Here is a 22,758-nt window from a genome sequence, read left to right as displayed (position 1 = left end):
CTAACCATCACCCTAGCCCTAAAATGTAGAAAAAAAACTACTCTAAAATTTGTCAACCATTTGTTTTGTTTTTTTTATTTTTTTCAACCTTTTGTCCCTGCCGACCTATTCATTGTCGATCTTTCATCCGGATACCATTTCACATGCATGTGCTTCTTTGAGGCTGCAATGTTTTCATGGCCTGTTACAGCAGGACTCTTCTAGTGACCTTGGGAGCAGATGTATGAATTAAATTCTAGCTTTGACATGTTTAACATTTGCTATTGCTAAAAACTACACAGGTTTCATTCGTCAAGAAAGTTGAAGTTGAAGTCATAAATGCCCTCTCTTTGAATGGAAAAGTGCTTTTCTTCTTTGTGGCAACCTATCTTAAATTCTTACCGTATGCACTAAATTGATGTAAATAAAAAAATGTATACTCGTCCTAAAACTCATTTCTCGCTGAATACCCTTGGTGTTCTGTTCATTTAACTTTGCCCACATCTGACTTCATGCCAACATGCATAGCAATACTTACAGATGCGTGCTCCTACACTGTGGCTTCACTTGTGACATACAGCCCCACTCAATGCGCCAGGTCTCAGGCGATATGACTACGCAGAACGTCTTTTTTACATGAAATGTGCGTCTTGTTCGCATAAATACAACTGGAAGCAACAAATCTACTTTGATAGATTGCAGTGATCAATTGTTATGCGACATTTGTACATCTATGTGCGAATGAGTCTATGGAGATAAAGTGTCAACCAATCAGCTGCTAACTGTCATTTTTCAAACACCGCATGTACAGTGACAGTTAGGAGCTGATTGTAGTTGGTACTTTTTCTTCATCCACTTTATCTCTCTCCAAGGCTTAGTACACAGACCCCTGAATCTGTATACGATGCAATGGTCGTGGATTTATCCCATGCCAAGTTCTGTTGTGCTTCATCCGCTAGTTTGTACGTGTTTAAAACTAGTTCATGTGTGGTTAAAGTTGCAGCACAGCGTCTCTAGTATAGCTGCGTCTGCGATGTGAAATTTAAAGAAACAGACAGTACACTAAACCTTTCGGAGCAGCTCAGTCGCGGCGGGCGTCTCGCCCTGTATGGCGTATTGACTGTATGTGCATGAGGACATGCACTGTGTTTCCCCATAGTACTATTGTATCAGTAACTCTACTGTGGTTTTCTAAAGTTAGCGGAACAGTTGAACATTACTAGATTTTATACAGTTCCCTAATCTGGTAACAATAAGTCTGAATTACTTAATATTCTTTTGTGTGCCAGCTCCGGTGTATGATGGAAAGCAGAGCCCACGCACCACACCCTCAGCAATTGGCTGGGTTAGATTATTGTGATGGAAACCTTATTTTACTATTAACTATTGCACTTGTTATTGAGATGTCATCTGTGTCTATACATCTGCTAGGGACTACATCTCTCAACGTTGTACATTTACCTGCAATATTACTATCCTAGCCAAGTAACATCATTTTTAGTGATTCCTTATCAAAAATGTAAAGAAAAAAAATCCCAGGGGCTAAATGTAATAGCCAAGCTGGTTTAGCCTTTAACATGCTAGCTGCTTTAAAAATATATGCATACTCGTATGTATTCCTGCAGCGTCGCAGGCTATTACATTTAGCCCCTGGTAAGTTCCTCTTTTTGTACAATATGAATATTTTAATTCTCAGAACAGTAAATTTTGCAATTTTTATTTTAGGCTGGGTGCACACCTGGATGATGGATCGGCCGGCGGGCGGGCCGTCCGATCCAACGATTTGGTAAGTCTTCTTGGCAAATGATTTCTGCATATACACTTACTGTACAAATCCGCCACCTGACATGCCTGGCTTCAGGAACCGGTAGTGACATTGTTGGTGGTTCCTGGGTCATCGGCAGTATACAGAGGCAGATGTGCTGATATATCGTACATCGTTCAGATATATCGGTTGTACATATGAACAGTTGCGATTAGCAAATGCAATGTATATATTGTTTGTTGGCTGTACAAACTAGTAGCGGAACTAGAAAGTGGTGGGCCCAGGTGCAAGAATATGCTTTGGTCCCCCCTATGCAGTGCCCCCAGAAGTGGTCCCCTCCTGACCAACGAGCGTTTCACCCGTCAAGTTTTTCCATAGGTTCACCCTCTGCTGACCAACGCACGTTTCACCCTACAGGCTTTTTCATAGGTCCCAGAGTGTGAACACCGGGTCCCTACCACTTAGCGTGCAAGAGGATTGGGAGTCTGCTGCTATCTGTAAAGTAGGGAGAGCAAAGGAAGCCCCGGTGTACATTTGGAAGAAAGTGAGGATTATTCATCATCTTTGTTGCTGATATATTGGCCTAAATCATGCCTTATAAGGGTACGCAGTATATACGTTGATTTCTGGTGTGTGAACTTGGTAACCCATTGATCTGCACTATGAGAAGTGGTTTTATGTTTTGTTTTTGAGGTATTGTGAGAAACACTTCCTGAAAAGGAACTTCGGTTATAAGTAGGGATGTGCGCCGGAACATTTTTGCCGGATTTGGATTTGGTTCTAATTCGTCGTCTGGCTTTGGATTTGGATTTGCCAAACTGCAGTGACTGGCTTTGGATTTGGATTTTTTTTCAAAAATTGACAAAAAAAAGCTAAAATCACATAAATTGGTCTTTTTCTTCCTAGAGTATTATTAACCTCAATAACATTAATTTCCAGTCAATTTAGAACACCTCACAGCTTATAATATTGTTTTCAACATTATTGGCCAAAGGTTGCAGTGAGCTGACTGGTTACTAAGCGACAAAGCAGCGGCGCAGCGACACAGACACCACAGTATAAAGCACATCTATGACACATTGCCACACAGCAGTGGCAGAAATGAAAAGTAGTGCACCCACCCAGTGGGGTACGGCCAGCAGAATCACAGTACTTGTTTACAAAGTGGGCTACGGCCCAAGGAGTCAGTGCACAATCTTATTCACATTACACCGCACATAGTATCCCTGATTCACATTACGCCATAAAGTAGTGTCTCTTATTTATGTTACGACACACAGTAGTGCCCCTTTTACACAATGCCCACAGTAGTGCCCCTTTTACACAATGCCCACAGTAGTGACCCTTTTACACAATGCCCACAGTAGTGACCCCTATACACAAAGCCCACAGTAGTAATGCCCCTTACACAATGCCCCCAGCAGTGGTGTGCCTTACACAATACCCCCAGCAGTGGTGTCCCTTACACAATGTCCTCAGTAGTGGTGCCCCCTTTGCAGTCCCCTTAGTAGTATGCCCCCCAGTAGTATGACCCCATAAGCAGGCCCCCAGTAGTATGCCCCCCATAAGCAGCCCCCCCCATTAGCAGGCCCCCAGTAGTATGCCCCCCATTAGCAGGCCCCCAGTAGTATGCCCCCCATTAGCAGGCCCCCAGTAGTATGCCCCCATAAGCAGGCCCCCCCAGTAGCAGGCCCCCCCAGTAACGGGCCCCTCCATGAGCCGGAAGACGGAGCTCCTGAGTGAGCTCCAGCCGGCTCCCTCCATGCAGCAGCCAATGAGAGTCTGTGTGACTCTCATTGGCTGCTGTAACAAACACACAGCTGCCACTGGCGGCCGTGTGTTTGTTCTGTGTAGAGCAGACCACTATCACAGCGGTCTGCCCTACACTCGAGGAGCCCTGATGTCGGATTCTCTAGCGAGAATCCGACATTAGGCGGCCGCCGTTCAGCCCCGAACGGGGATCCGAGTCAGGCGGGGAACACCCGAACAGGGTTCGGGTGGACTCTGATCCCCTATGTTCGGAGCGGTTCGGATTCCACAGAATCCGAACCGGTCTTCTCTAGTTATAAGAGTATTGAAGAAAATTATCGTTGTTTGGAAATTCCCTCATCTGAACATACATATCCCATAAAGTACAAATAACACTCGGGATACTTTTTTGAGGATTTATTTGTAAATGTCCCACAGTCATCCCAAGTTTAGAAGCGCAAAATTCCATATTGTTTGTTTTGCAATAATCATAGATCTGTTCCATGAATTCTTTCATTACTTTACTGTTACTGTCCTCAGCATAACTGTTAGACTATCCATAAATCAATCATGCTGTCTATAAGATAATTATTCCCTATGCTACCTTTTTATAGTTGTACTCCCTCCATTTTCAGATGTCTTGTTAGTTGTGTTTTTTTTTTTTGCCTTCATGATAGCCATGCCTACTTTTCATAACCTTGACACATCAGGAAAGCTTGAAGAGCTAAATACAGATGTGTTCTGTGGAGGAGATGCATACTTGCCTACTTTTGAAAAATACTTTCAGGGAGATTGCAGAGATTGCGCCACGCGCCCAAAGGGCGTGTCTAGCTCCACCTATGGGTGTGCATATTCCTATAAACTGAGACCCTAGCTCCCCCACTGACATTAATATATCTCTTCCATACCACATTCACATTACTAGATGCCCTACACACACATATATTCACACATACATACATACATCCACACACACACACACACGTTAGTGTACTCACCTTGGGACCGGGCACTTCTCCAACCTCTCCACTGAACAGCGCTGTCTCTGCCAGACCAGAGCTTCTCTCTGCAGCTCCAACAGGACTCCTCCACCATGTCTCAGTCGCCGCGGCTCCCATGTGCAGGTAGGAGAGGGGGAGGGATCCGCTGCTACTGCCGCTGGAGCCAGACACCGGTGTGTGGTCTGAGTCTCCATGTGGCTGCTCACAGATGCCCGCCACCTGCGCTGCTACCAGGCTCCGCCCGCCACTGCTGTCGCGCCCAAGCTCACTCTGTGTGCACACTGCTCGCTACCGCTGGCCACCGCTACCCACAACCCCACGGTGGCTGGCCTTTAAGTAAAATGTAGTGCCGTCATGACGTCCCCCCGTGGGCCCCGCCCCCAAACCGGGAGTTGAAGTACACTTTGCACGGGAGCAGGAGGCTTCATTAAAAACTGGGAGCCTCCCGCTAAGATCGGGAGGGTAGGCAACTATGGGCAGGGTGTGGTCACTACAGGGCTGTGGTATGCAGGGCATGGAAATGCTTCCCCCTCTGAGCACTTTTCAACAAACAATAATCATTGGATACTATTGTTTGAGGACATTTTATGGTTAATATCAGGCTTGGTACCCAATATTAGCAGGAGGCTCTTGAAAGTACAGCTGCATGTTTTAAAAAATATATAAATCATATAGTAAATGTCCTCAAACAATAGTTGCCAATGATTAGAAGCAGCTTCATTTTTAGTTCCATTCTTAAATATGATATATCTAGATTCCTGTCACAGGCATTAACTGCACATTGAAAGGGTACTCACTGACAGCCATCCATTTATTGGCTGTCAGTGAGTGCCCTTTCAATGTGCACTTAATGCCTGTGATACTCAGCACCCAGCCCCCATATATATATCATGACACAGGTCTCATTGGCCGCTTATAATTATTATATTTGAGGCCACCACACCTGTCTCTGCACAGTCACACACAGTGTGCAGCGCTGCTGATTCGCCTCCCCTCCGTTCCGCTCTATCTGCCGCCGCGCAGAAGCACACTCCGTCCTTGTGCGCAGATTGCTGATTAGCTGGCCACCGCTACCCAGAACCCCGCAGTGGCTGGCGTTTAAGTATCAAGGCGTCACACGTCGTGACGTCATGACGTCCACTCTGCATACTCCGCCCCCCGACAGTTTGGTTCGCGCATCCGCAGTCCAAGGGGGTTAAGAAACCGGGAGTTTAGATTATGTTTGCGGAGGAGCGGGAGGGTTTATTAAAAACCGGGAGACTCCCGCTAAAGTCGGGAGGGTAGGCAACCCTGAGGAGATGTACTAAACTCTCTAGTGATAAACTAACAGTCACTCAGCTGCTAACTGTCCTGTTACAGGCTATATTAAAAAAATGATAGGAGCTGATTGGTAGGTAGTTTTCCCCACACTGTCCATATACATGTCATGACAAATAGCCCCTCTCAACACGCCAGATCCCAGGCACTTTAGCTCAGAATGTGCGTCTTATTCACATGAATAAAACCACTGGAACCAACAAAACTACTAGGTTACACTGACAGGGCCGAAACTAGGATTTTTGTCACCCGGGGCAAGACAGTAATTTGGCGCCCCCTTGGTAATTCCCCCATAGTAATGCCCACTTCAGCAGTTCCCCATAGTAATGCCCCTGTAGTAGTGCCCATATGGTAATACCCCTGTAGTAGTGCCTATATGGTAATACCCCTGTAGTAGTGCCCATATAGTAATGCCCCTATTGTAATGCCCCATCTTGTAGTGCTCATATGCCCATATGGTAATGTCCCATGTAGCAGTGCTCATATGCCCATATGGTAATGCCCCTGTAGTGCCCATATGGTAATGCCCCTGTAGTGCCGCTTACAGAAAAAAACTCCAAAAACATTACTTACAGTACCTTAAACCCCGCTTTGCCGCCGTCCGATCCGCCCGGCTGCTCCTCTGCACTATGGGCGAGACGTCATGATGTCTCTCCCATAGTGCCCGTGGGGAGAGCCGGAAGCTGGAGTTCAGGAGAGAACTTGGCTACCGCGGAGCTGCAGGGAAGGAGCCGGGCGCCTGCTGAAAATAACATCTCAGCGGGGGTCTCGCTTGTAGCCTCCCTGCGGCGCCATGCTGTAGAACACTGTCAGTGGGTGCAGCGGCGCACCCGGTGCACGTGCCCCTCCAGCCCCCCCTAGTTGCGGCCCTGACACTGATCAATTTGATGTGTGACATTTGTACATCTGTGTGTAACTGTGTCTGAATCAGTGTAAGAAGTGCTATGATGCAGTGGCCGTGACTTTATCTAACATCTGCAACTTTATACTTAAAACTATTTCATGTGCGGTTAAAGTCTCTAGTACAATATAAGTGTTGTTTTCCTGCATTTGTGACTTAAATAAGATGCAAAATTTGAAGAGTTGGCGTATAGACTACAGGGAGGGAAATCCAATTATTTATTTTTTTTGAGTGCCCTTTTGTAATCTAAATCCGACAGAGCGATTCAATTGTGGCTGTGATTGGGCACTAGTGCCACAGGTGCCCAGATTGGTGCTTGCACCCTCCAGAGGTGGCGAGTAGAAATGTGTGACAAGTCGACCGTGTGGGTGCCCAAACTGCCATTTTGGCAGCAAGCTCATTGCATTTGCAATAAGTAATGGGCGCTCGCCAGAACAATCGAATATTTTTGGCAGGGCGCCCATTACGTTTGGATGCGCAAAAGCAAATGAATCCCTCCCTAGGTGTATGAGGGCACATCTGTAAGTTTGTCATGTGGTCCATGCTCTGTGTTAGTCACACTTCTATGAATTGCTTTGTAATTTTTTATTTCAGGTTTTGTATTTTATTCCCTGCGGAGTCATGCAGCAGTGTGGCATTATGGGTCTGTTTTTTAACTATTGCTTATGACAAACTTTGTGCTTCGGTGCCCCCTACTAAAAGGAAGATCATGATGCTGATATCCTTCCCAATAGTGGGTAGTACTAGCCACTGGGAAGCTGACCTTGCCATGGACCCATCATTGAGGTTGTCCCCTGAGAAGATTGTATACTGTTTTGTGATTATTAACAATCTAGATAAGGGTAGGGTATAGGGCACTGTAAATAGGCATGTAGGTACGTGACCACCGCACAGGATGCCGGCAGTCGAAATCCCGATGCCGGAATCCCGACCCGCGGGCAGAACACCTGCGCCGGAATCCCAACATCAGTTTAGATGCTGATGCCTGAACCCCGACAGCCGGCATCCCAAATGTAAGTATAGCGAGGCTGGGTTAGCTGATAGCCATGGGGGGTTAGGTTTAGACACCATGGGGGGTTAGGGGTAGGTTAGGGTCAGTCTGCGGACAGGGGGGGTGGGATTAGGTTTAGGCATCACCGGAGGGGTGGGCTAGGGTTAGGCACTAAGGAGGGTCAAGTTTAGGCACTAAGGGGGGATGGTTAGGTTTAGGTACTAACTGGGAGGGTTAGGATGCAGGGAGGGTTAGGGGGTAAAGGGGCGAGGGTTAGAATACTTACTCTGTAGGTATTCTGAGCAGCGGGATGCCGCTGTCTGTATTTTGACAGCCGGCATCCCGACTGCCGGTCTCCCATACCCAACCCAAATGTAACGACTGCTCCTTATAATTCCAAACCATTTCTTGCTTTGCTATTTTGGTATTAGGGCTCATTGTTGTTGATGCTTATATGAAAATTCCAGTTTATACTATTGCTCCATATCTCCACTTTTATGGTATTGTTTAATATCTCCTCTTCTATGATATTGCTTTGATGCAGAAAGTGTTGGTTCTCCTAATTCTGCCAAGCATTGAAACAGAAACATCATGTTGACTATTATCTGTTTTTGATAAAGTGAAGCAGATTTTCTGCACTAGTTTTTGTTGTTTTATCCATAAACTAATGCTGGGTATACACCTGAATGATGGATCTGCTGGCCACCCGATGGGCCAATTGATCCACTGATTTGGTAAGTGTTCTGCACAAACTAATTGTGCATACACACTTACCAATGTGCTGCCTGACATGCCTGGCCACAGGAATCAGTAGTGACGTGATTGTCGCCAGTTCCTGAGGCCGCCAAATGGGTTGGTCAGCGGGTTACCTGTACACACGGGCCGATGTATCGATATATATCTTCAAGATATATGAGCATCTGCAGTGCTGCAGTCAAATTTGATATATCAGTGCACGTCATCGTTCACAGACATAGCTGTACACACGGGCAGATGAAACTAGCAATATATATTGTTCTGCTATATGAACAATATATCGCATAGTGTGTACCCAGCTTAAACCAACAGATCTATCTATGTGTGTATCAAACTGCTTCCTTTAAATGGGCCACTTAGAGGGCTATTGGTATTCTTCCTGCTGCATTTGTGGTTCTGTCATTTTGACTTTCTGTATTTTCTATAATTGCATTATATTCTATCCCTGAGGTCAGTGATTTCACTGCTAATTCAACCAATTGGATCCTGTGACTGGGGAAATTTGAGTGATTAAGCTATTAGCTGATTAAATCATGAGCTGTATTTCTTCTACCTCTCAAGAAAAAAACACAACTGAAAAAGAGGTTGATTATGCTGCACACCTAACACAGACCTATGGGAAACTCCTCAGTACTGCCTGCCAAGAAGGTGTGACTTACGTGGAAAAGAGCGTTACCTTGGCAGATTTAGCTATAGGTTGGTCAGTTGGTGCCTCAGTGGTGTCCCTAGGAGCCAGCTCTGGGTGCTGTGTGTGATTAAACAGAATTCTTATGCTGTTACGATTTCTCTGTTTGCCTTTTTATACTGATAAAGGTGGGGGAGAGATGGTCAATGAGCATATCCCCAGCCATTTATAAAAATTGTATAGCTGGTAGGTACACTTGAACGAAATGTGTTTTCTTGGATCTGAATTTACATCCTTAAGTAGATTGTATGGTTTATAAATGGGTGAATAACTGAATATGCAGTAACCCATCATACCCAAACATATATTTGCTTTTATTAGACATTAATCTCGAGAAAGTATTGTGTTTGGTGCTTAGCTGTATCAGCATGGCATGTGCCGCCAATAATTTATATTTTAATTAATATCTTTATAAGAGCTTGTTTACAGGTATTATCCTTGTTTATGTAAGTCTTTCATGTACTTGACAACTTGCATGATACTCATATGTTCACATGGAATCGGTATGGAATACCGCCGGACGCATGTTCAGCGGTTTTAATCCCGACGTAGGAAGACCGGCACCACTAAAGATCCCGACAGCTGTTTTGGTAAGTACTAACTAATCTAACCCTTCTTTAGGGATGCCTAACCCTAACCCCCCCTGTAAGTGCCTAAACCTAAACCTCCCTTCCCCGCAGCCTAAACAAAGTCTCCCGGGCTAGTGTCTAACCCTAACCTCCCCCCGGGGGTGCCTAACTCTAACTCCCCCTTCCCCTAGCCTAAACTGAACCCTCCCGAGGGTGGGGTGCCTAGCCTAAGTTCCTACCCCCCCGGGAGCCCCTAAACCCCCGCCCGCGCGGCTGTCCGCGCCCGGCTTACCTTCGATCGGTATGCCGGGCTCCCAGCATAGGTTAAATGACAGGTGTCGAGATTTCGACGCCTGTCATTAGACCCCTGTCGGGATTAGACAGTTGGGAAGCCGGCGGTCGGCATTTCGACCGTCGGCTTCCTGACTGCATCCCGTTCACACTGTGTGCATCATGGAGTAAGAATATTCAGCAAGGGAATATTGTATTCATAATATTCGCTACATTTTGTGTTCATTTCTCCTTATGTCTACTTCCCTTTCTGTGTATTGCTTATGTCTGCAATTTGCATATGAGAGGGAAGAGACCTATTCACCCACATATTTTCTAAAAAAGTTAAATATTACCTCCCCTCTTGAATACAGAAAGCTGATGCCCTTCTCACATCTAAAATTATGTCTGGGACCAGGAGCGCTGAGAGGGGAGGGGGAGCGGGTACTAATTACCTGAGCCCATGCTTGCTGGAGGGGCTCTGCGGGGGCTTGGGTCCGCCGCTCCACCCACCTAGTCCTGTCAATGGCGGTAGCAGCACAGTAAGTACTCTGAGAGCAGCAGAAGTCTCCTCTGGCTGCACCAGATAGGAGAGGGAGAGCGATCACTCTGTGGAGCACAGTTTTTGCTTTTTGTAAGGAGTGGTCACGTCTTATTACATTAGGCCATACCCCCATGCCATAACGTAAGCCTGACCAGGCTCTCTACAGCCCTGAATGGGATCTTGGTCAAAAAGCTAAGGGAGAGACTTATTAAACCTTGCAGACAGACAAATTGAAGAGAGATGAAATACCAACCAATCGGCTTCTAACTTTTCTTTTTCAAACACCGCCTGTAAGGTGACAGTTAAAAGCTGATTGGTTGGTACTTTATCTCTCTCCACTTTATTGCTCTCCAAGGTATGGTACATCTCCCCATGTCCTTTGAGGTACTGTGGCATTACTGGCCCTACCCCATGTCTGAATCTACAATGTGCATTAGGGGTGTGCACCGGCCACTTTTTGTGTTTTGGTTTTGGATCTGGATCTTTCTTCGTGTTTTGGATCTGGATTGGTTTTGCCAAAACCACCCTTCCGTGTTTTGGGTTCTGGGTTTTGTGTTTTGGATCTGTATTTTTTTTGAAAAAAAGCATAAAAACAGCTTAAATCACAGAATTTGTGGGTTTTTCTGCTTCTATGCAATTATTAACCTCAATAACCTTCATTTCCACTCATTTCCAGTCTATTCTGAACACCTCACACCTCACAATATTGTTTTTATGGCCAAAAGATTGCACTGAGGTAGCTGGATGACTATGCTAAGCGACACGAGTGGGCGGCACAAACACGTGGCCCATCTAGGAGTGACACTGCAGTGGCAGACAGGATGGCAGTTTGAAAAACTAGGCCCCAAACAGTACATACTGCAAAGAAAAAAAAGAGGTGCAAGATGGAATTGTCCTTGGGCCCTCCCACCCACCCTTATGTTGTATAAATAGGACATGCACACTTTAACAAACCAATCATTTCAGCGCCAGGATCTGCCACATGACTGTGGCTGAAATGATTGGTTCGTTTGGGCCCCCATAAAACAAGCTGGCAATTAATGTGTCTCTGCACAAACTGGCTCTACGGAGGCAAGATGTCATCCTCATCCTCCTCATCCACCAATTCCTGGGATAAAACAGGAAAAAGGGATTTAGGTGTCCCTGGACTGCTTACGGTCTTAGCCAAAGTTTCTGAACTTGACAGTAACTTTTTATGAACGCGCTGCAGGTGCCGTATAAGGGAGGATGTTCCTAGGTGGTTAACGTCCCTACCCCTACTTATTTCACCTTTACATATGGTACATATGGCAAGACAGTTGTTGTCCGGATTTGGATAGAAATATTGCCAGACCAAAGAGGTGGAATGTTTGGTCTTCTGCCCAGGCATGACTGTGATGGGCTTTTTCATCCCACGGACAACAACTGTCTCCCCCGGAGCCTGATTTAAACAAACCACATCACCATCAGAATCCTCCTCGCCAACTTCCTCCTCAGTGCCAGCTACACCAGTATCCTCATCCTGTTGTACTTCAACAGTGACATCTTCAATTTGCATATCAGCAAGTGGACTGTGGGTGCTCCTTTCAGCACTTGCAGGGGGCGTGTAAATGGTGGAAAGAGCCACCTCTTCCCGTCCAGTGCTGGGAAGGTCAGGCATCGCAACCGCCACCACACTTGGACTCTCCTTGGGGATTTGTGATATCTTCTTAGAACGCACAGTTCTTCGCTGTGCTTTTGCCAGCTTAACTCGTTTGATTTTTTTAGCGGGAGGAGGGCTTCCATCATCATGTGAAGCTGAACTGCTAGTCATGAACATAGGGAAAGACCTTAGCCGTTCCTTGTCACTCCGTGTCGTAAATGGCATATTGGCAAGTTTACGTTTCTCTTCAGATGATTTAAATGTTTTTTTCAAGGTCATTTTCCTGAACTTTGTCATTTGGGATTGTATGTGCCCTCTACTATGACATTGGGCATCGGCCTTGGCAGACGACGTTGATGGCATGTTATCGTCTATGTCATGACTAGTGGCAGCAGCTTCAGCACTAGGATGAAGTGGTTCTTGATCTTTCCCTATTTTATTTTTATCGGAGAAAGTTTGGTCCTCCATTTACACAGAAAATAATTTTTTATTTTTGTTGGAGACTAGTGCACTTTGTGGGTTACACCACCCTTTAAGAAATGAGCCAGCCGGCCCTTTACTTATGGGACACAGGCGCACGCTTGGCGCTGCTCCTTCGTTGATGCACGTGCAGCCACAGTGCACACAATTCACAAACGCAGAAAATATTTTTTTATTTTGTTTGGAGTGCCCTTTGGGGGTTACAGCACCCTTTAGCGGTCAATCCAGCCCGCCCTTTATTTATGGGACACAGGCGCACGCTTGGCACTACTTTGTTGATGCACGTGCGGCTACTGCGCACACAATTCACAAACACAGAAAATATTTTTTTATTTGGTTTGGACTGGAGTGTACTTTGGGGGTTACAGCACCCTTTAACGGTCAAGCCAGCCGGCCCTTTACTTATGACACAGGCGCACGCTTGGCATTACTTGGTTGATGCACGTGCGGCTACTGCGCACACAATTCACAAACACAGAAAATATTTTTTTATTTGGTTTGGACTGGAGTGTACTTTGGGGGTTACAGCACCCTTTAACGGTCAAGCCAGCCGGCCCTTTACTTATGACACAGGCGCACGCTTGGCACTACTTTGTTGATGCATGTGCGGCTACTGCGCACACAATTCACAAACACAGAAAAAATAATTTTTTTTTAGCACTTGGGGGGAGCACCCCTGACGGACAGAGCACCCCCTGGACAACACTACAGCACCCCTTTAGGACTGGGACACTGCACAGGACTTTGGAGTGGACACAGCCCCTATGGACAACTGACTGCACAACACAGTCCAGCCAGCCCCTATTGACTTTGAAGTAGTGGACACAGCCCCTATTAACAACAGCAGCACAGCACAACACAGCCAGCCCCTATGGACTTTGAAGTAGTGGACAGAGCCCCTATGGACAACAGCAGCACAGCACAGCACAACACTACTCTGCACTACACTACACTACACAGCCCAGCCAGCCCTAACTCCCACCCTCCCTCTTCACTGTCCACAGCCGAGTGAGAAAATGGCGCCGATGCGGGTACCTTATATAGGATCCAAAACCCGCGAGACCCGGAAGGCGGGATGATGACGTTTTGCCTCGATTTCAGATCCGAGTCAGGCGGGAAAAGTCGAGCCTGACTCGGATCGGCCTCGGATCAGGGGGGCTCAGGGGGGTTCGGATTTCAGAAATCCGAACCCGCTCACCCCTAATGTGCATGCCTTACAAGCTGCCGGTCACTATTTGCTCTGTTAAAGGACACCTAACATAGACACCTGAGGCAGATTATAATTCTAACTAGGAAATATTGGGAGGGGAATAACAAGTATGATGGTAAATAAATACAAATTAAACCTATTACACCTACTATTAATCGCGCCTACCATATAAGCCCCACCTCCACCCTTTCCCCCAAGAAATCACAATCTTGTGAAGCATAAGATATATGCCACCTCTGTAGGATAACAGAGTATGGAGGAAGAAGCGTAAGCAGCATGTGTTCTGAATTCTTCAGTCTATTGGATAAAAATTTTCTGAAAATGCTTATGAATACTGCCATTTACTTTTATCACCATTTATTAATTTCAGCTGAATATTCATTCTACAATAGGAGTCACTTCACTCCAATCGGTTATCACAAACACAACAAATACATGCTGGGACGCCAGCAATATATTTTTTTAACCAAAGTTCATATATATGGATAACCTACATCTATTCCAGGTGTGAGAAGGCAGTAATACTAAACAGTGTGAAAAAGAACTGAGACAGTATCAATTCTAATCCATGGAAATGATACAATTGATCTGATCTGTTACATTCCACTGTATCAATTTTTCTCGCTCAATAGGATTCATTTTTTGATTCAAGCTTATATATTGATGCAATTTTTAACCCATCTACACTTTGGCATTTCATTAGTTCGATCCATCTATATTTTTATGTTTCATGTAATACGTTTAATGTATTGTGTGTGATGTATGTATTTCATTTTTAGAAGTAAAATATTTTTCTCTTTTTATTCATTCATTGTGTATTACATTGTGTATCAACACACTCTCATCATAGTCAGACGTGATCACAGTGCATTGCCCATGTTGTTCCATTAGTATCTTAGTGGGAGTTCACAGTATACTCCTAGCAGTTGCAGCTGATCCCAATTGACAATTTTGTATTAACAACATTAGCGCCGAGAGTTAGGTAGGAATCTACCCTCAGTTTTCTTTTGGCATATACATGTCTAATTATGTGTTAATAAGATTGTAAGCTCCCAGCAGCTGGTTAGTTTGTTCACATGAACACAGCAGCTGGAAATAAATAATAAAGAAAGCCGCTCCATTACTTGTATTCAACTTACTTGTTATGATGTGTACAGTAACAGCCCAACTTCTGAGTCACCTGAGTACAGGAATATAGTACATTTCAAACCTTTTTCTGGACTTATCTTAGGCTTTCAAGACATTCTGGGACTTGTCATCCGCATGAAGCTTACTAAATCCTGAGCCATGTGCTACATTTGTACCCTGACAGTTTCTGTTATTCCTATGGAAATTCACTTTCATTAAATGGCAGGCTGTTTAACTTTACAATTGTTTCACAATAGAAAGCTCATTATTTTGATGTTGACTTAGAAGTGAACTGGATTTATGTTACTCTTCGCTGAACTGGTACTACATCATGTATGTGAGTTCTCTGCTCACGTCAAGCCTTCAATTTGACAACAAAGACATCCCCCCAGTAATATAATAGGGGAATCCGTGTGTTTGGTCAAGGACCAGGTAGGAACTAAGTGGCTTTTTTATGTACCCAAATGTCACTGATTGGCAGGAAAATGACTAAGTGTAGGAAAATTCCTATAGCAAAAGCTAATTTCAAAATAATCTGTTTTATTATAAGAATAATTTCTACTAATTTAAGGATTCCTTTAAATGGTTATTTCTGTAAAGTTTCAAAGTCCGTTTACTACAAGATGCCGGAGACTTGGGCTCTCGGCATCGGGCTCATAGCCATTTCTGGGCTGTGATCTCTGGGCCTGATTCAGACCCGCTCGCGAACGCTAAGCGCTCGCAAGCGGGTCGATGGTGCCTCAGTGCACATGCGCACGACGGAGCCGGCTCCGTCGTGCGCATGCGTGAGACGCGGATAGCAACGGGCAAACCGTCGCTCCGGGTCTTGTACCAAAGGGGGTGTGCTGTCGATGTTGAGTGACAGCACGCCCCCTTTGGTGGGCGTGCCGGGGGCATGGATGCCCAGATGGAGGCGTTCCCATGGGAACGCCTCTGTCTGGGGCCGGCCCCACTGACATCACAAGTGATGTCAGTGGGAGTGCTTTCGGCTCTGTTTGAGCCGAAAGCACTCTAGGGCTTGCGGCAACGAGACTCTACCACAAGGGTCTCATCACAAGCCTGATGGTCGCGATGGTCTTGACCATCGCGACCATCTTCCTGGCCGCTCGCTATAGCTGTGGGTGGTCACCCACAGCTATATGAGCGGCCAGGAGGCCGCTCTAAAAATCAAGAAGGACGGCCCTGATTCAGAGCGAGCGCTCTGTCAGAGCGTCCGGCTCTGAATCAGGGCCTCTGCCAGCAGATTTTTGAAGGAAGAATGAATGAAAAGGCTTCCCTATACAGGACCATTAACTTAAGGAAACATGCGATGAGTAGTGGATTTTAAGGGTCTACGTACAGGACCACAAATAGAATGGAATCCAAGTTGGTGCAAAATATACTCTTATTCCTAGCAATTGACTCTACCATATGGCTAGTATTTTAGGGCAATTTACAGATTTGAACCGTAGCATGACTGAAATACATTGCGACTTAATATTTTCTGGCTAAAAGTGTAGTAAGCCTGTGACTGCTATCACTCTGTGTATGGTCATTGACCAACCGACACAGCCCCATTGTGCTTAGCTGTCTATTTGTCTTATAAACCCATCAGCCATAACATTAAAATCACCTGCTTAATATTGTGTAGATTCCCCTTGTGCTGCCAAAACAGCTCTGACCTGTTGAGGCATGGACTCCACAGGACCTCTGAATCCAATCCTGAACAATTTTTGTAGTGTGGCAGGGTGCATTATCCTTCTGAAGGAGTTCACTGCCATCAGGGAATACCGTTTCCATGAAGGGGTGTGCTTGGTCTGAAACAACATTTAGGTAGGTGATACTTGTTAAAGTAGCTTGCCAGGGCCCAAGGTTTCCTAGCAGAACATTGCACAGAGCATTACACTGCCTCCACCGGCTTGCCTTCTTCCCATAGGGAATCCTAGCATCATCTCTTCCCCAAGTAAATGACGCACCCGGCCGTCCACATGATGTAAAAGAAAACATAATTCATCTGACCAGGCCACCTTCTTTGGTTGCTCCATGGTTCAGTACTGATGCTCACGTGCCCATTCTAGGTGCTTTCGGTGGTGGACAGGGGTCAGCACTCTGACTGGTCTGCAGCTAAGCAGCTGTGGTGCACTGTGTGTTCTGACACCTTTCTCTCATAGCCAGCATTAACTTTTGAGCTATTTGTGCAACAGTGGACCAGATGGGCTGTCCGTATCTCCATAAGCGAATCAATGAGTCTTGGGTGCCCATGACCCTATCGCCAGTTCATCAGTTGTCCTACCTTGGACCTCTTTTGGTAGATACTAACCACTACATACCGGGAACACCCCACAAGACCTGCCAATTTATAGATTCTCAGACCTAGTTGTCTTGCCATCACAATTTGGCTCTTAACAAAGTCGCTCAGATCCTTACTCTTGCCCATATTTCCTGCTTCCAACAAATCAACTTCAAGAACTGAGTGTTCACTTGCTGCCTAACATATCCCATCCTTGAAAGGTGCCATTGTAACAAGTATTCACTTCACCTGTCAGTGGTTTTAATGTTATGGCTGATGGGTGTGTGTCCAAATTTTTAAAAAGAAACATTTGTTCAACAAACGGGCTGAAAGCTGGATATGTTGCAAGCCACCATAAAGCTGAAAAGTCACCAGCAGTTAATGTCTGTCTCAGTGTGGTCAAAATTACTTTATATACAAATACCCAGGATTGAATTCTACAGACCTGAGGGTCCCATACATCAGACGGCCATTTCACCGATTCCCTGATGAGGACCCCCCAGTTGGAAATGCTAACTTGTGGCTATTGGAAAATTGGTAAAATTATTTTTGTTAAAAATCCCCGATTTTTTGATCCTCATTATATTTGTGTTGGGATCGGCAAATCGGAGAAATCCAACATGTTGGATTTCAACGATGCCCCAACCCCGTCATCTGGGGAACGGTGAATTGGCCCAATACAATGTTTATGTATGGGGCCTTTAGTTGTATTTATTTTTATTGACTTATTGTTTGGTGAAGGTCAATATATAAGAGCAAACAAAGTCATAGATGGCATACTGCAGTATCTGTGCAGTCAAATATCCCAAGAAGTATGTTTGAAAATAGTCCGGTTTCACAATGATGTTAAAAAAAAAAAAAAGCAATGAAACATTACAAAACTTTATATTCATTGTATATTATTAAATATGAGCTTTATTGGTCAATTGGCAATTCCAGGAATATGTTAACCCATACGTGCCTACTCTCACGGAGTCTGCGGGTTTTCTCGTAGTCCCCACGCATCCCCGAAGAGTAGGTACTCCACCACCACCCCACCAACTACTTCCTAGTGAAATGGGCAGAATCTTACTGGGAATCCAAGGTCCGTAAGGAGGGGCGGTGCCTAATGATGCATTTCTATGATAACCATGTCATTTGGCCCTGCCCTCTATTCAAATATGCATTAGCGACATTTTGTCATGATGGGTGGGGCCTAATAATGCAAGTAGTCTGACCCACCCCCATCACCTCCCACCTGCATCTCATCTTCAGGAGAGGACATTACTAATGTAACCCTTGTATCAAAGAATGTAAAGTGAATGTACAGTGTTGCAGATAGATCTGAAGCTTGCGCTGTAGGAATCTGCTTTATCTTTCACTAGCTGAGGTATTTTACAACTGAGCAATTATAGATGAAACCTTGGATGGCTGCCATCTTTAGATGGTACTTTGAAACTGATGAAGGCTGTCCACACTCTTCCTCTCACATCCAGATATAGGTTTATCCCAGTCTGAACTAGACTAATCTGCCGCCTTCTACATCACCACCTTACATCAGGGGCTAAACGGACTTAGGCCCTCATTCAGAGCCGCACGCTATTTGCGGTCGTTCGTTTAAAAACAAGGGGTGGCTATTTAAATGATCCGTACGCACATTGCAGTGTGTTCACACCTCTAAGTCTGAACGAACGAGCAAAACATACGCTCGTTTATTTTTTAAAAACGCCCCCTGGCCGCACGCATCCTACGTCATGTCCGCTATTTATTAGATTAATCGAGTACATCGACCAGCGTATGAACTGCTCGCTATTATTGTGGTTGGTGTTTGCTACCACAAATTTGCGTGCAGTTCTGGCTATAAAATAACCCAGTGACGTGGTCAATGACGCTGCTGTTTTAAATATACACACCCATAAAACGCCCGTTTTGACCTTTAAGCACGCCTGCGTTCGGATCTCCACTCCCCATTTTCAAGCACCTTCCCCTGTTACCACCCACATACGCCTCATTCTGTCACTCAAAATAGCAGGCACTCGCTATATAGCGTACAAAGGATTTTCGACCGCACTGACTGGTTCGCGCATGCGTACTAAAAAGCGTACGCATGCGCAGATGTGCAAACATCGCTCGGAACGAGCGTACTGCCGCTAACGAGCGGCTCTGAATGAGGGCCTTAGTTCACTAAATCTTTGCTCTCATTCCATGTCTCCCCTCACCATTCCGTGCCTTTATGCCATTACACTAATTGCTGTGTTTGCGCAGCAAACACTGATATGTGACTGGTTAGCTGCATTCATGTACAATCCCTTCCCATCATTTTCAGTCGATTGGTATCAAAATATAGCAATAGATTAAAAGCGATGTTAATAGAGGGAGTGGACCAATAGCATTTTCAGTCTCCGTTTTTTTTCTCTTTCCTCCTCCATTTAAAAATTATTAACTGCATTGTTTGCTGAGTTTAAACTTCGGAAAACATTATTTTGAAAAAAAAAAATGGTTTGAGAAGGTGGCAGTGCAGCATTGAGGTGGAGCAGAACCAAATACATTAAATGGATTAAAAAATATATATATTTAATTCAATACATAAGTCATCTAGATATTTTGTGGTTAGGTGTATCAATTCTGCAATCTTCACTTTTTGTGGAATGGAAGCTGCCATGATAATATGTGAAAAGGAGGTGGTAGAGAAACAGTATGAGGAGGAAGTGTTGAGGCTATTTATATTATTATTACAACATTTATATAGTGCCAGCATACCCCTCGGAATGATGTAATGAAGATATTTGATCAGGTAATGAATGCAAAGCCTGATTAAGATCCCATGGAGCCCTAAGCAACTTACTGGTTTGGGGCCTTTTTCACTTTCTCTGTTTGTCCTCCTAACATACAGGAAATGAAAGAATGGACACCTTGCATGTTTCCATCACTCTGGGAGCCAGCCCAGCACTCCCGGTGAGGCTCTCTCCCCACACTGTGTAGATGCCGTGCGTATGGCATTTATTCACCCACTGTGGTGAGAGAGTGCTCCCCCACAACATTTTGATGAGGCATGGTGGCACATTGTACCAAATTAAATCCCTCCCCATAATATGACAGAATTATGCTGTTATTCCATCACACTCATGTTTTCTTCTGATGACATATTGCATGTTACAGCCTTAAATGAGTAATGTTAGATGAATCAGCCAGTGAATGACCAATTCCAGTGAAATAATATTTTTAGGTTTAATGCATTAAAACAAGCTTTAAACTTCCCAGAAAGTTGCATTATTCATTTACTGGTAGATTTGCCCTATTCTGCAGAAACTGGTAACATGTCCAGCAGGTGGGGACTTCTCATTTCTATATAAGTCACCTTGTACTGTTGTTTTCTCCTCTCTGTTCATGTGACAAGTTCAGTGAGTGAAAGCAAGGCATCCCTCCTCCACTTTCTGTCTCCCTCCTTTACCTAAGCCTGTCTGTTGTGTTGTTTTTAAGGCTCATTGGTTCCCAGGAATTGCAGCTTATCCATAGGGGTGCCTCATTGCTGCAGTTCCCGGCTTTGTTGTCAGAGCGTTGATTGGCAGAAAAGAACGAGCAGTACTTTCGTGTTTGTAGGAACATGTGTCTGAATATTCATGCTGTGAGTAGAGACTAGAGGTTTTCCTTAAAGTAATATACACAACACTGTTAAAGTGGAACCCATCTTAAAATAACATTTTACTCTTGTCCTTATGTGGTACCCCGACAAGTGTTGTACAAATGTGGTGTTATGCCTTCTAATCTTTACCAGGAGAGGGTAGATTTCTTGCTTCCTCTTGGTTATTCAGAAAGGTAAGGAGGGTTATGCACACACAAAGGAAATCACCGGTGTTTCTGAATTAAGTTTCATTTTATTTGGAAACAAGTCTATTCGCCAGTGTCCATAACAGTTTCTCAGAAAACATTAACACACATAAGTTTTGTAACAGTTGATTGCATGGAATATTAAACCCTGACACAAATAAAATTATTTATTTTGCAGGACAATGGAACTTAAGTTTGCAGGAGGAATGAATGGTTAGTTTAGCAAAATCTTACCTCTAAGCAAAACCAGTAACACTTTATTGGATTTACCTAGCATAACCATAACAGTAATGCTGCCCATCCACTAGACTATTAAGTTGAGCGATTTAACGATAATGATCGTTCAACCATTTGCAAATCGTTTGCAAATATGTCTAAAACGACCAGCGATACGCGCGCCCGACATCTATCTTCGTGCAAACATGCTGGTCAACCTGACGATAACGTTAAGTTCAGCATGTTGCCAGATGATTGATGAGCCTGTACTGAACGTCTGCTCGTTCAGTGTAGGCTTATCACAGACATAGAAACGACAGCACGATTACAATGTCGTAATCGTGCTGTCGTTTCTATGGTCTGCTAGTGGATGGGCAGCATTACAGTTGCTGCAATATCTAATACTTGCACTGGTTACAGTGTTTATTACACAAGTAGTAAACACCATTTGTTGTAATTGCCTTTCTACAATGAATCACAAATGTACAAGTAATTTATCTATTTATAGTCCAGATGTACAGTTTTAGTCCATTGGATGGTGACCGATTACCTACCAAATAAGTTATTTGTGATGTTTAGCCTCCTCCTGGAACAGTACTATAGAATATTTCTCTATCTCTCTATCCCCTTTATTTAATTTGTTGAGTGAGGTTAGACGTGAGACTCCTTATGTACTGATGAATTAGGTTGTGTTTCTCCTGCCGCAGATAAGCTGAGGGAGGCTGCTGATCCCTAGCTGGGTATAGGGAGAGGTACGGTGTTTGTAGGTACACAGATGTCAGTTTATCCCTGCGCTGCTGCTGGTAGTGACTTTCCTACTGGTGATAACTAATTATCTGAGGTACCATAGATGATAATCACCTTCTAACTCTGGATTTACCATCAGCTGGAGATATATGATTACTGTGGTGAGGGAGCTATATTCAGTCAGCTGTAGGCGCAGGAAGGAGGTGAGTGATGGGGAGTGTGTGACATTACACTATGGTCAGTCAGCTGTAGGTGCAGGAAGGAGGTGAGTGATGGGGAAGGTGTGACATTACACTATGGTCAGTCAGCTGTAGGCGCAGGAAGGAGGTGAGTGATGGGGAGTGTGTGACATTACACTATGGTCAGTCAGCTGTAGGTGCAGGAAGGAGGTGAGTGATGGGGAAGGTGTGACATTACACTATGGTCAGTCAGCTGTAGGTGCAGGAAGGAGGTGAGTGATGGGGAAGGTGTGACATTACACTATGGTCAGTCAGCTGTAGGCGCAGGAAGGAGGTGAGTGATGGGGAGTGTGTGACATTACACTATGGTCAGTCAGCTGTAGGCGCAGGAAGGAGGTGAGTGATGGGGAAGGTGTGACATTACACTATGGTCAGTCAGCTGTAGGCGCAGGAAGGAGGTGTGATGGGGAGTGTGTGACATTACACTATGGTCAGTCAGCTGTAGGTGCAGGAAGGAGGTGAGTGATAGGGAGTGTGTGACATTACACTATGGTCAGTCAGCTGTAGGTGCAGG

General features: G+C 44.9%; 1 protein-coding gene across 2 annotated transcripts in view; it reads left to right on the top strand.

Moving 5' to 3' along the window:
* The window catches only part of TNS1 (tensin 1), a 754,643-nt gene that overhangs the window by 4,733 nt on the left and 727,152 nt on the right, over positions 1-22,758 (top strand). The window contains exon 2 of one of the 2 annotated variants that reach the window (XM_088463869.1): positions 1,705-1,765. The exons of the other annotated variant lie outside the window; for it this stretch is intronic. Within the exon in view, the coding sequence (XP_088319995.1) occupies positions 1,705-1,765 (61 nt within the window). The remainder of the gene's footprint in view (positions 1-1,704; positions 1,766-22,758) is intronic. 2 annotated transcript variants of the gene reach the window in all.

The sequence above is a fragment of the Taudactylus pleione genome, unplaced genomic scaffold (assembly GCF_031769625.1).
Source record: "Taudactylus pleione unplaced genomic scaffold, aTauple2 ptg001477l, whole genome shotgun sequence".
Classification (NCBI taxonomy): Eukaryota; Metazoa; Chordata; class Amphibia; order Anura; family Myobatrachidae; genus Taudactylus; species Taudactylus pleione.
The sequence above is the reverse complement of the archived record's forward strand: the minus strand, read 5'-3'. Positions and strand labels throughout refer to the sequence as shown.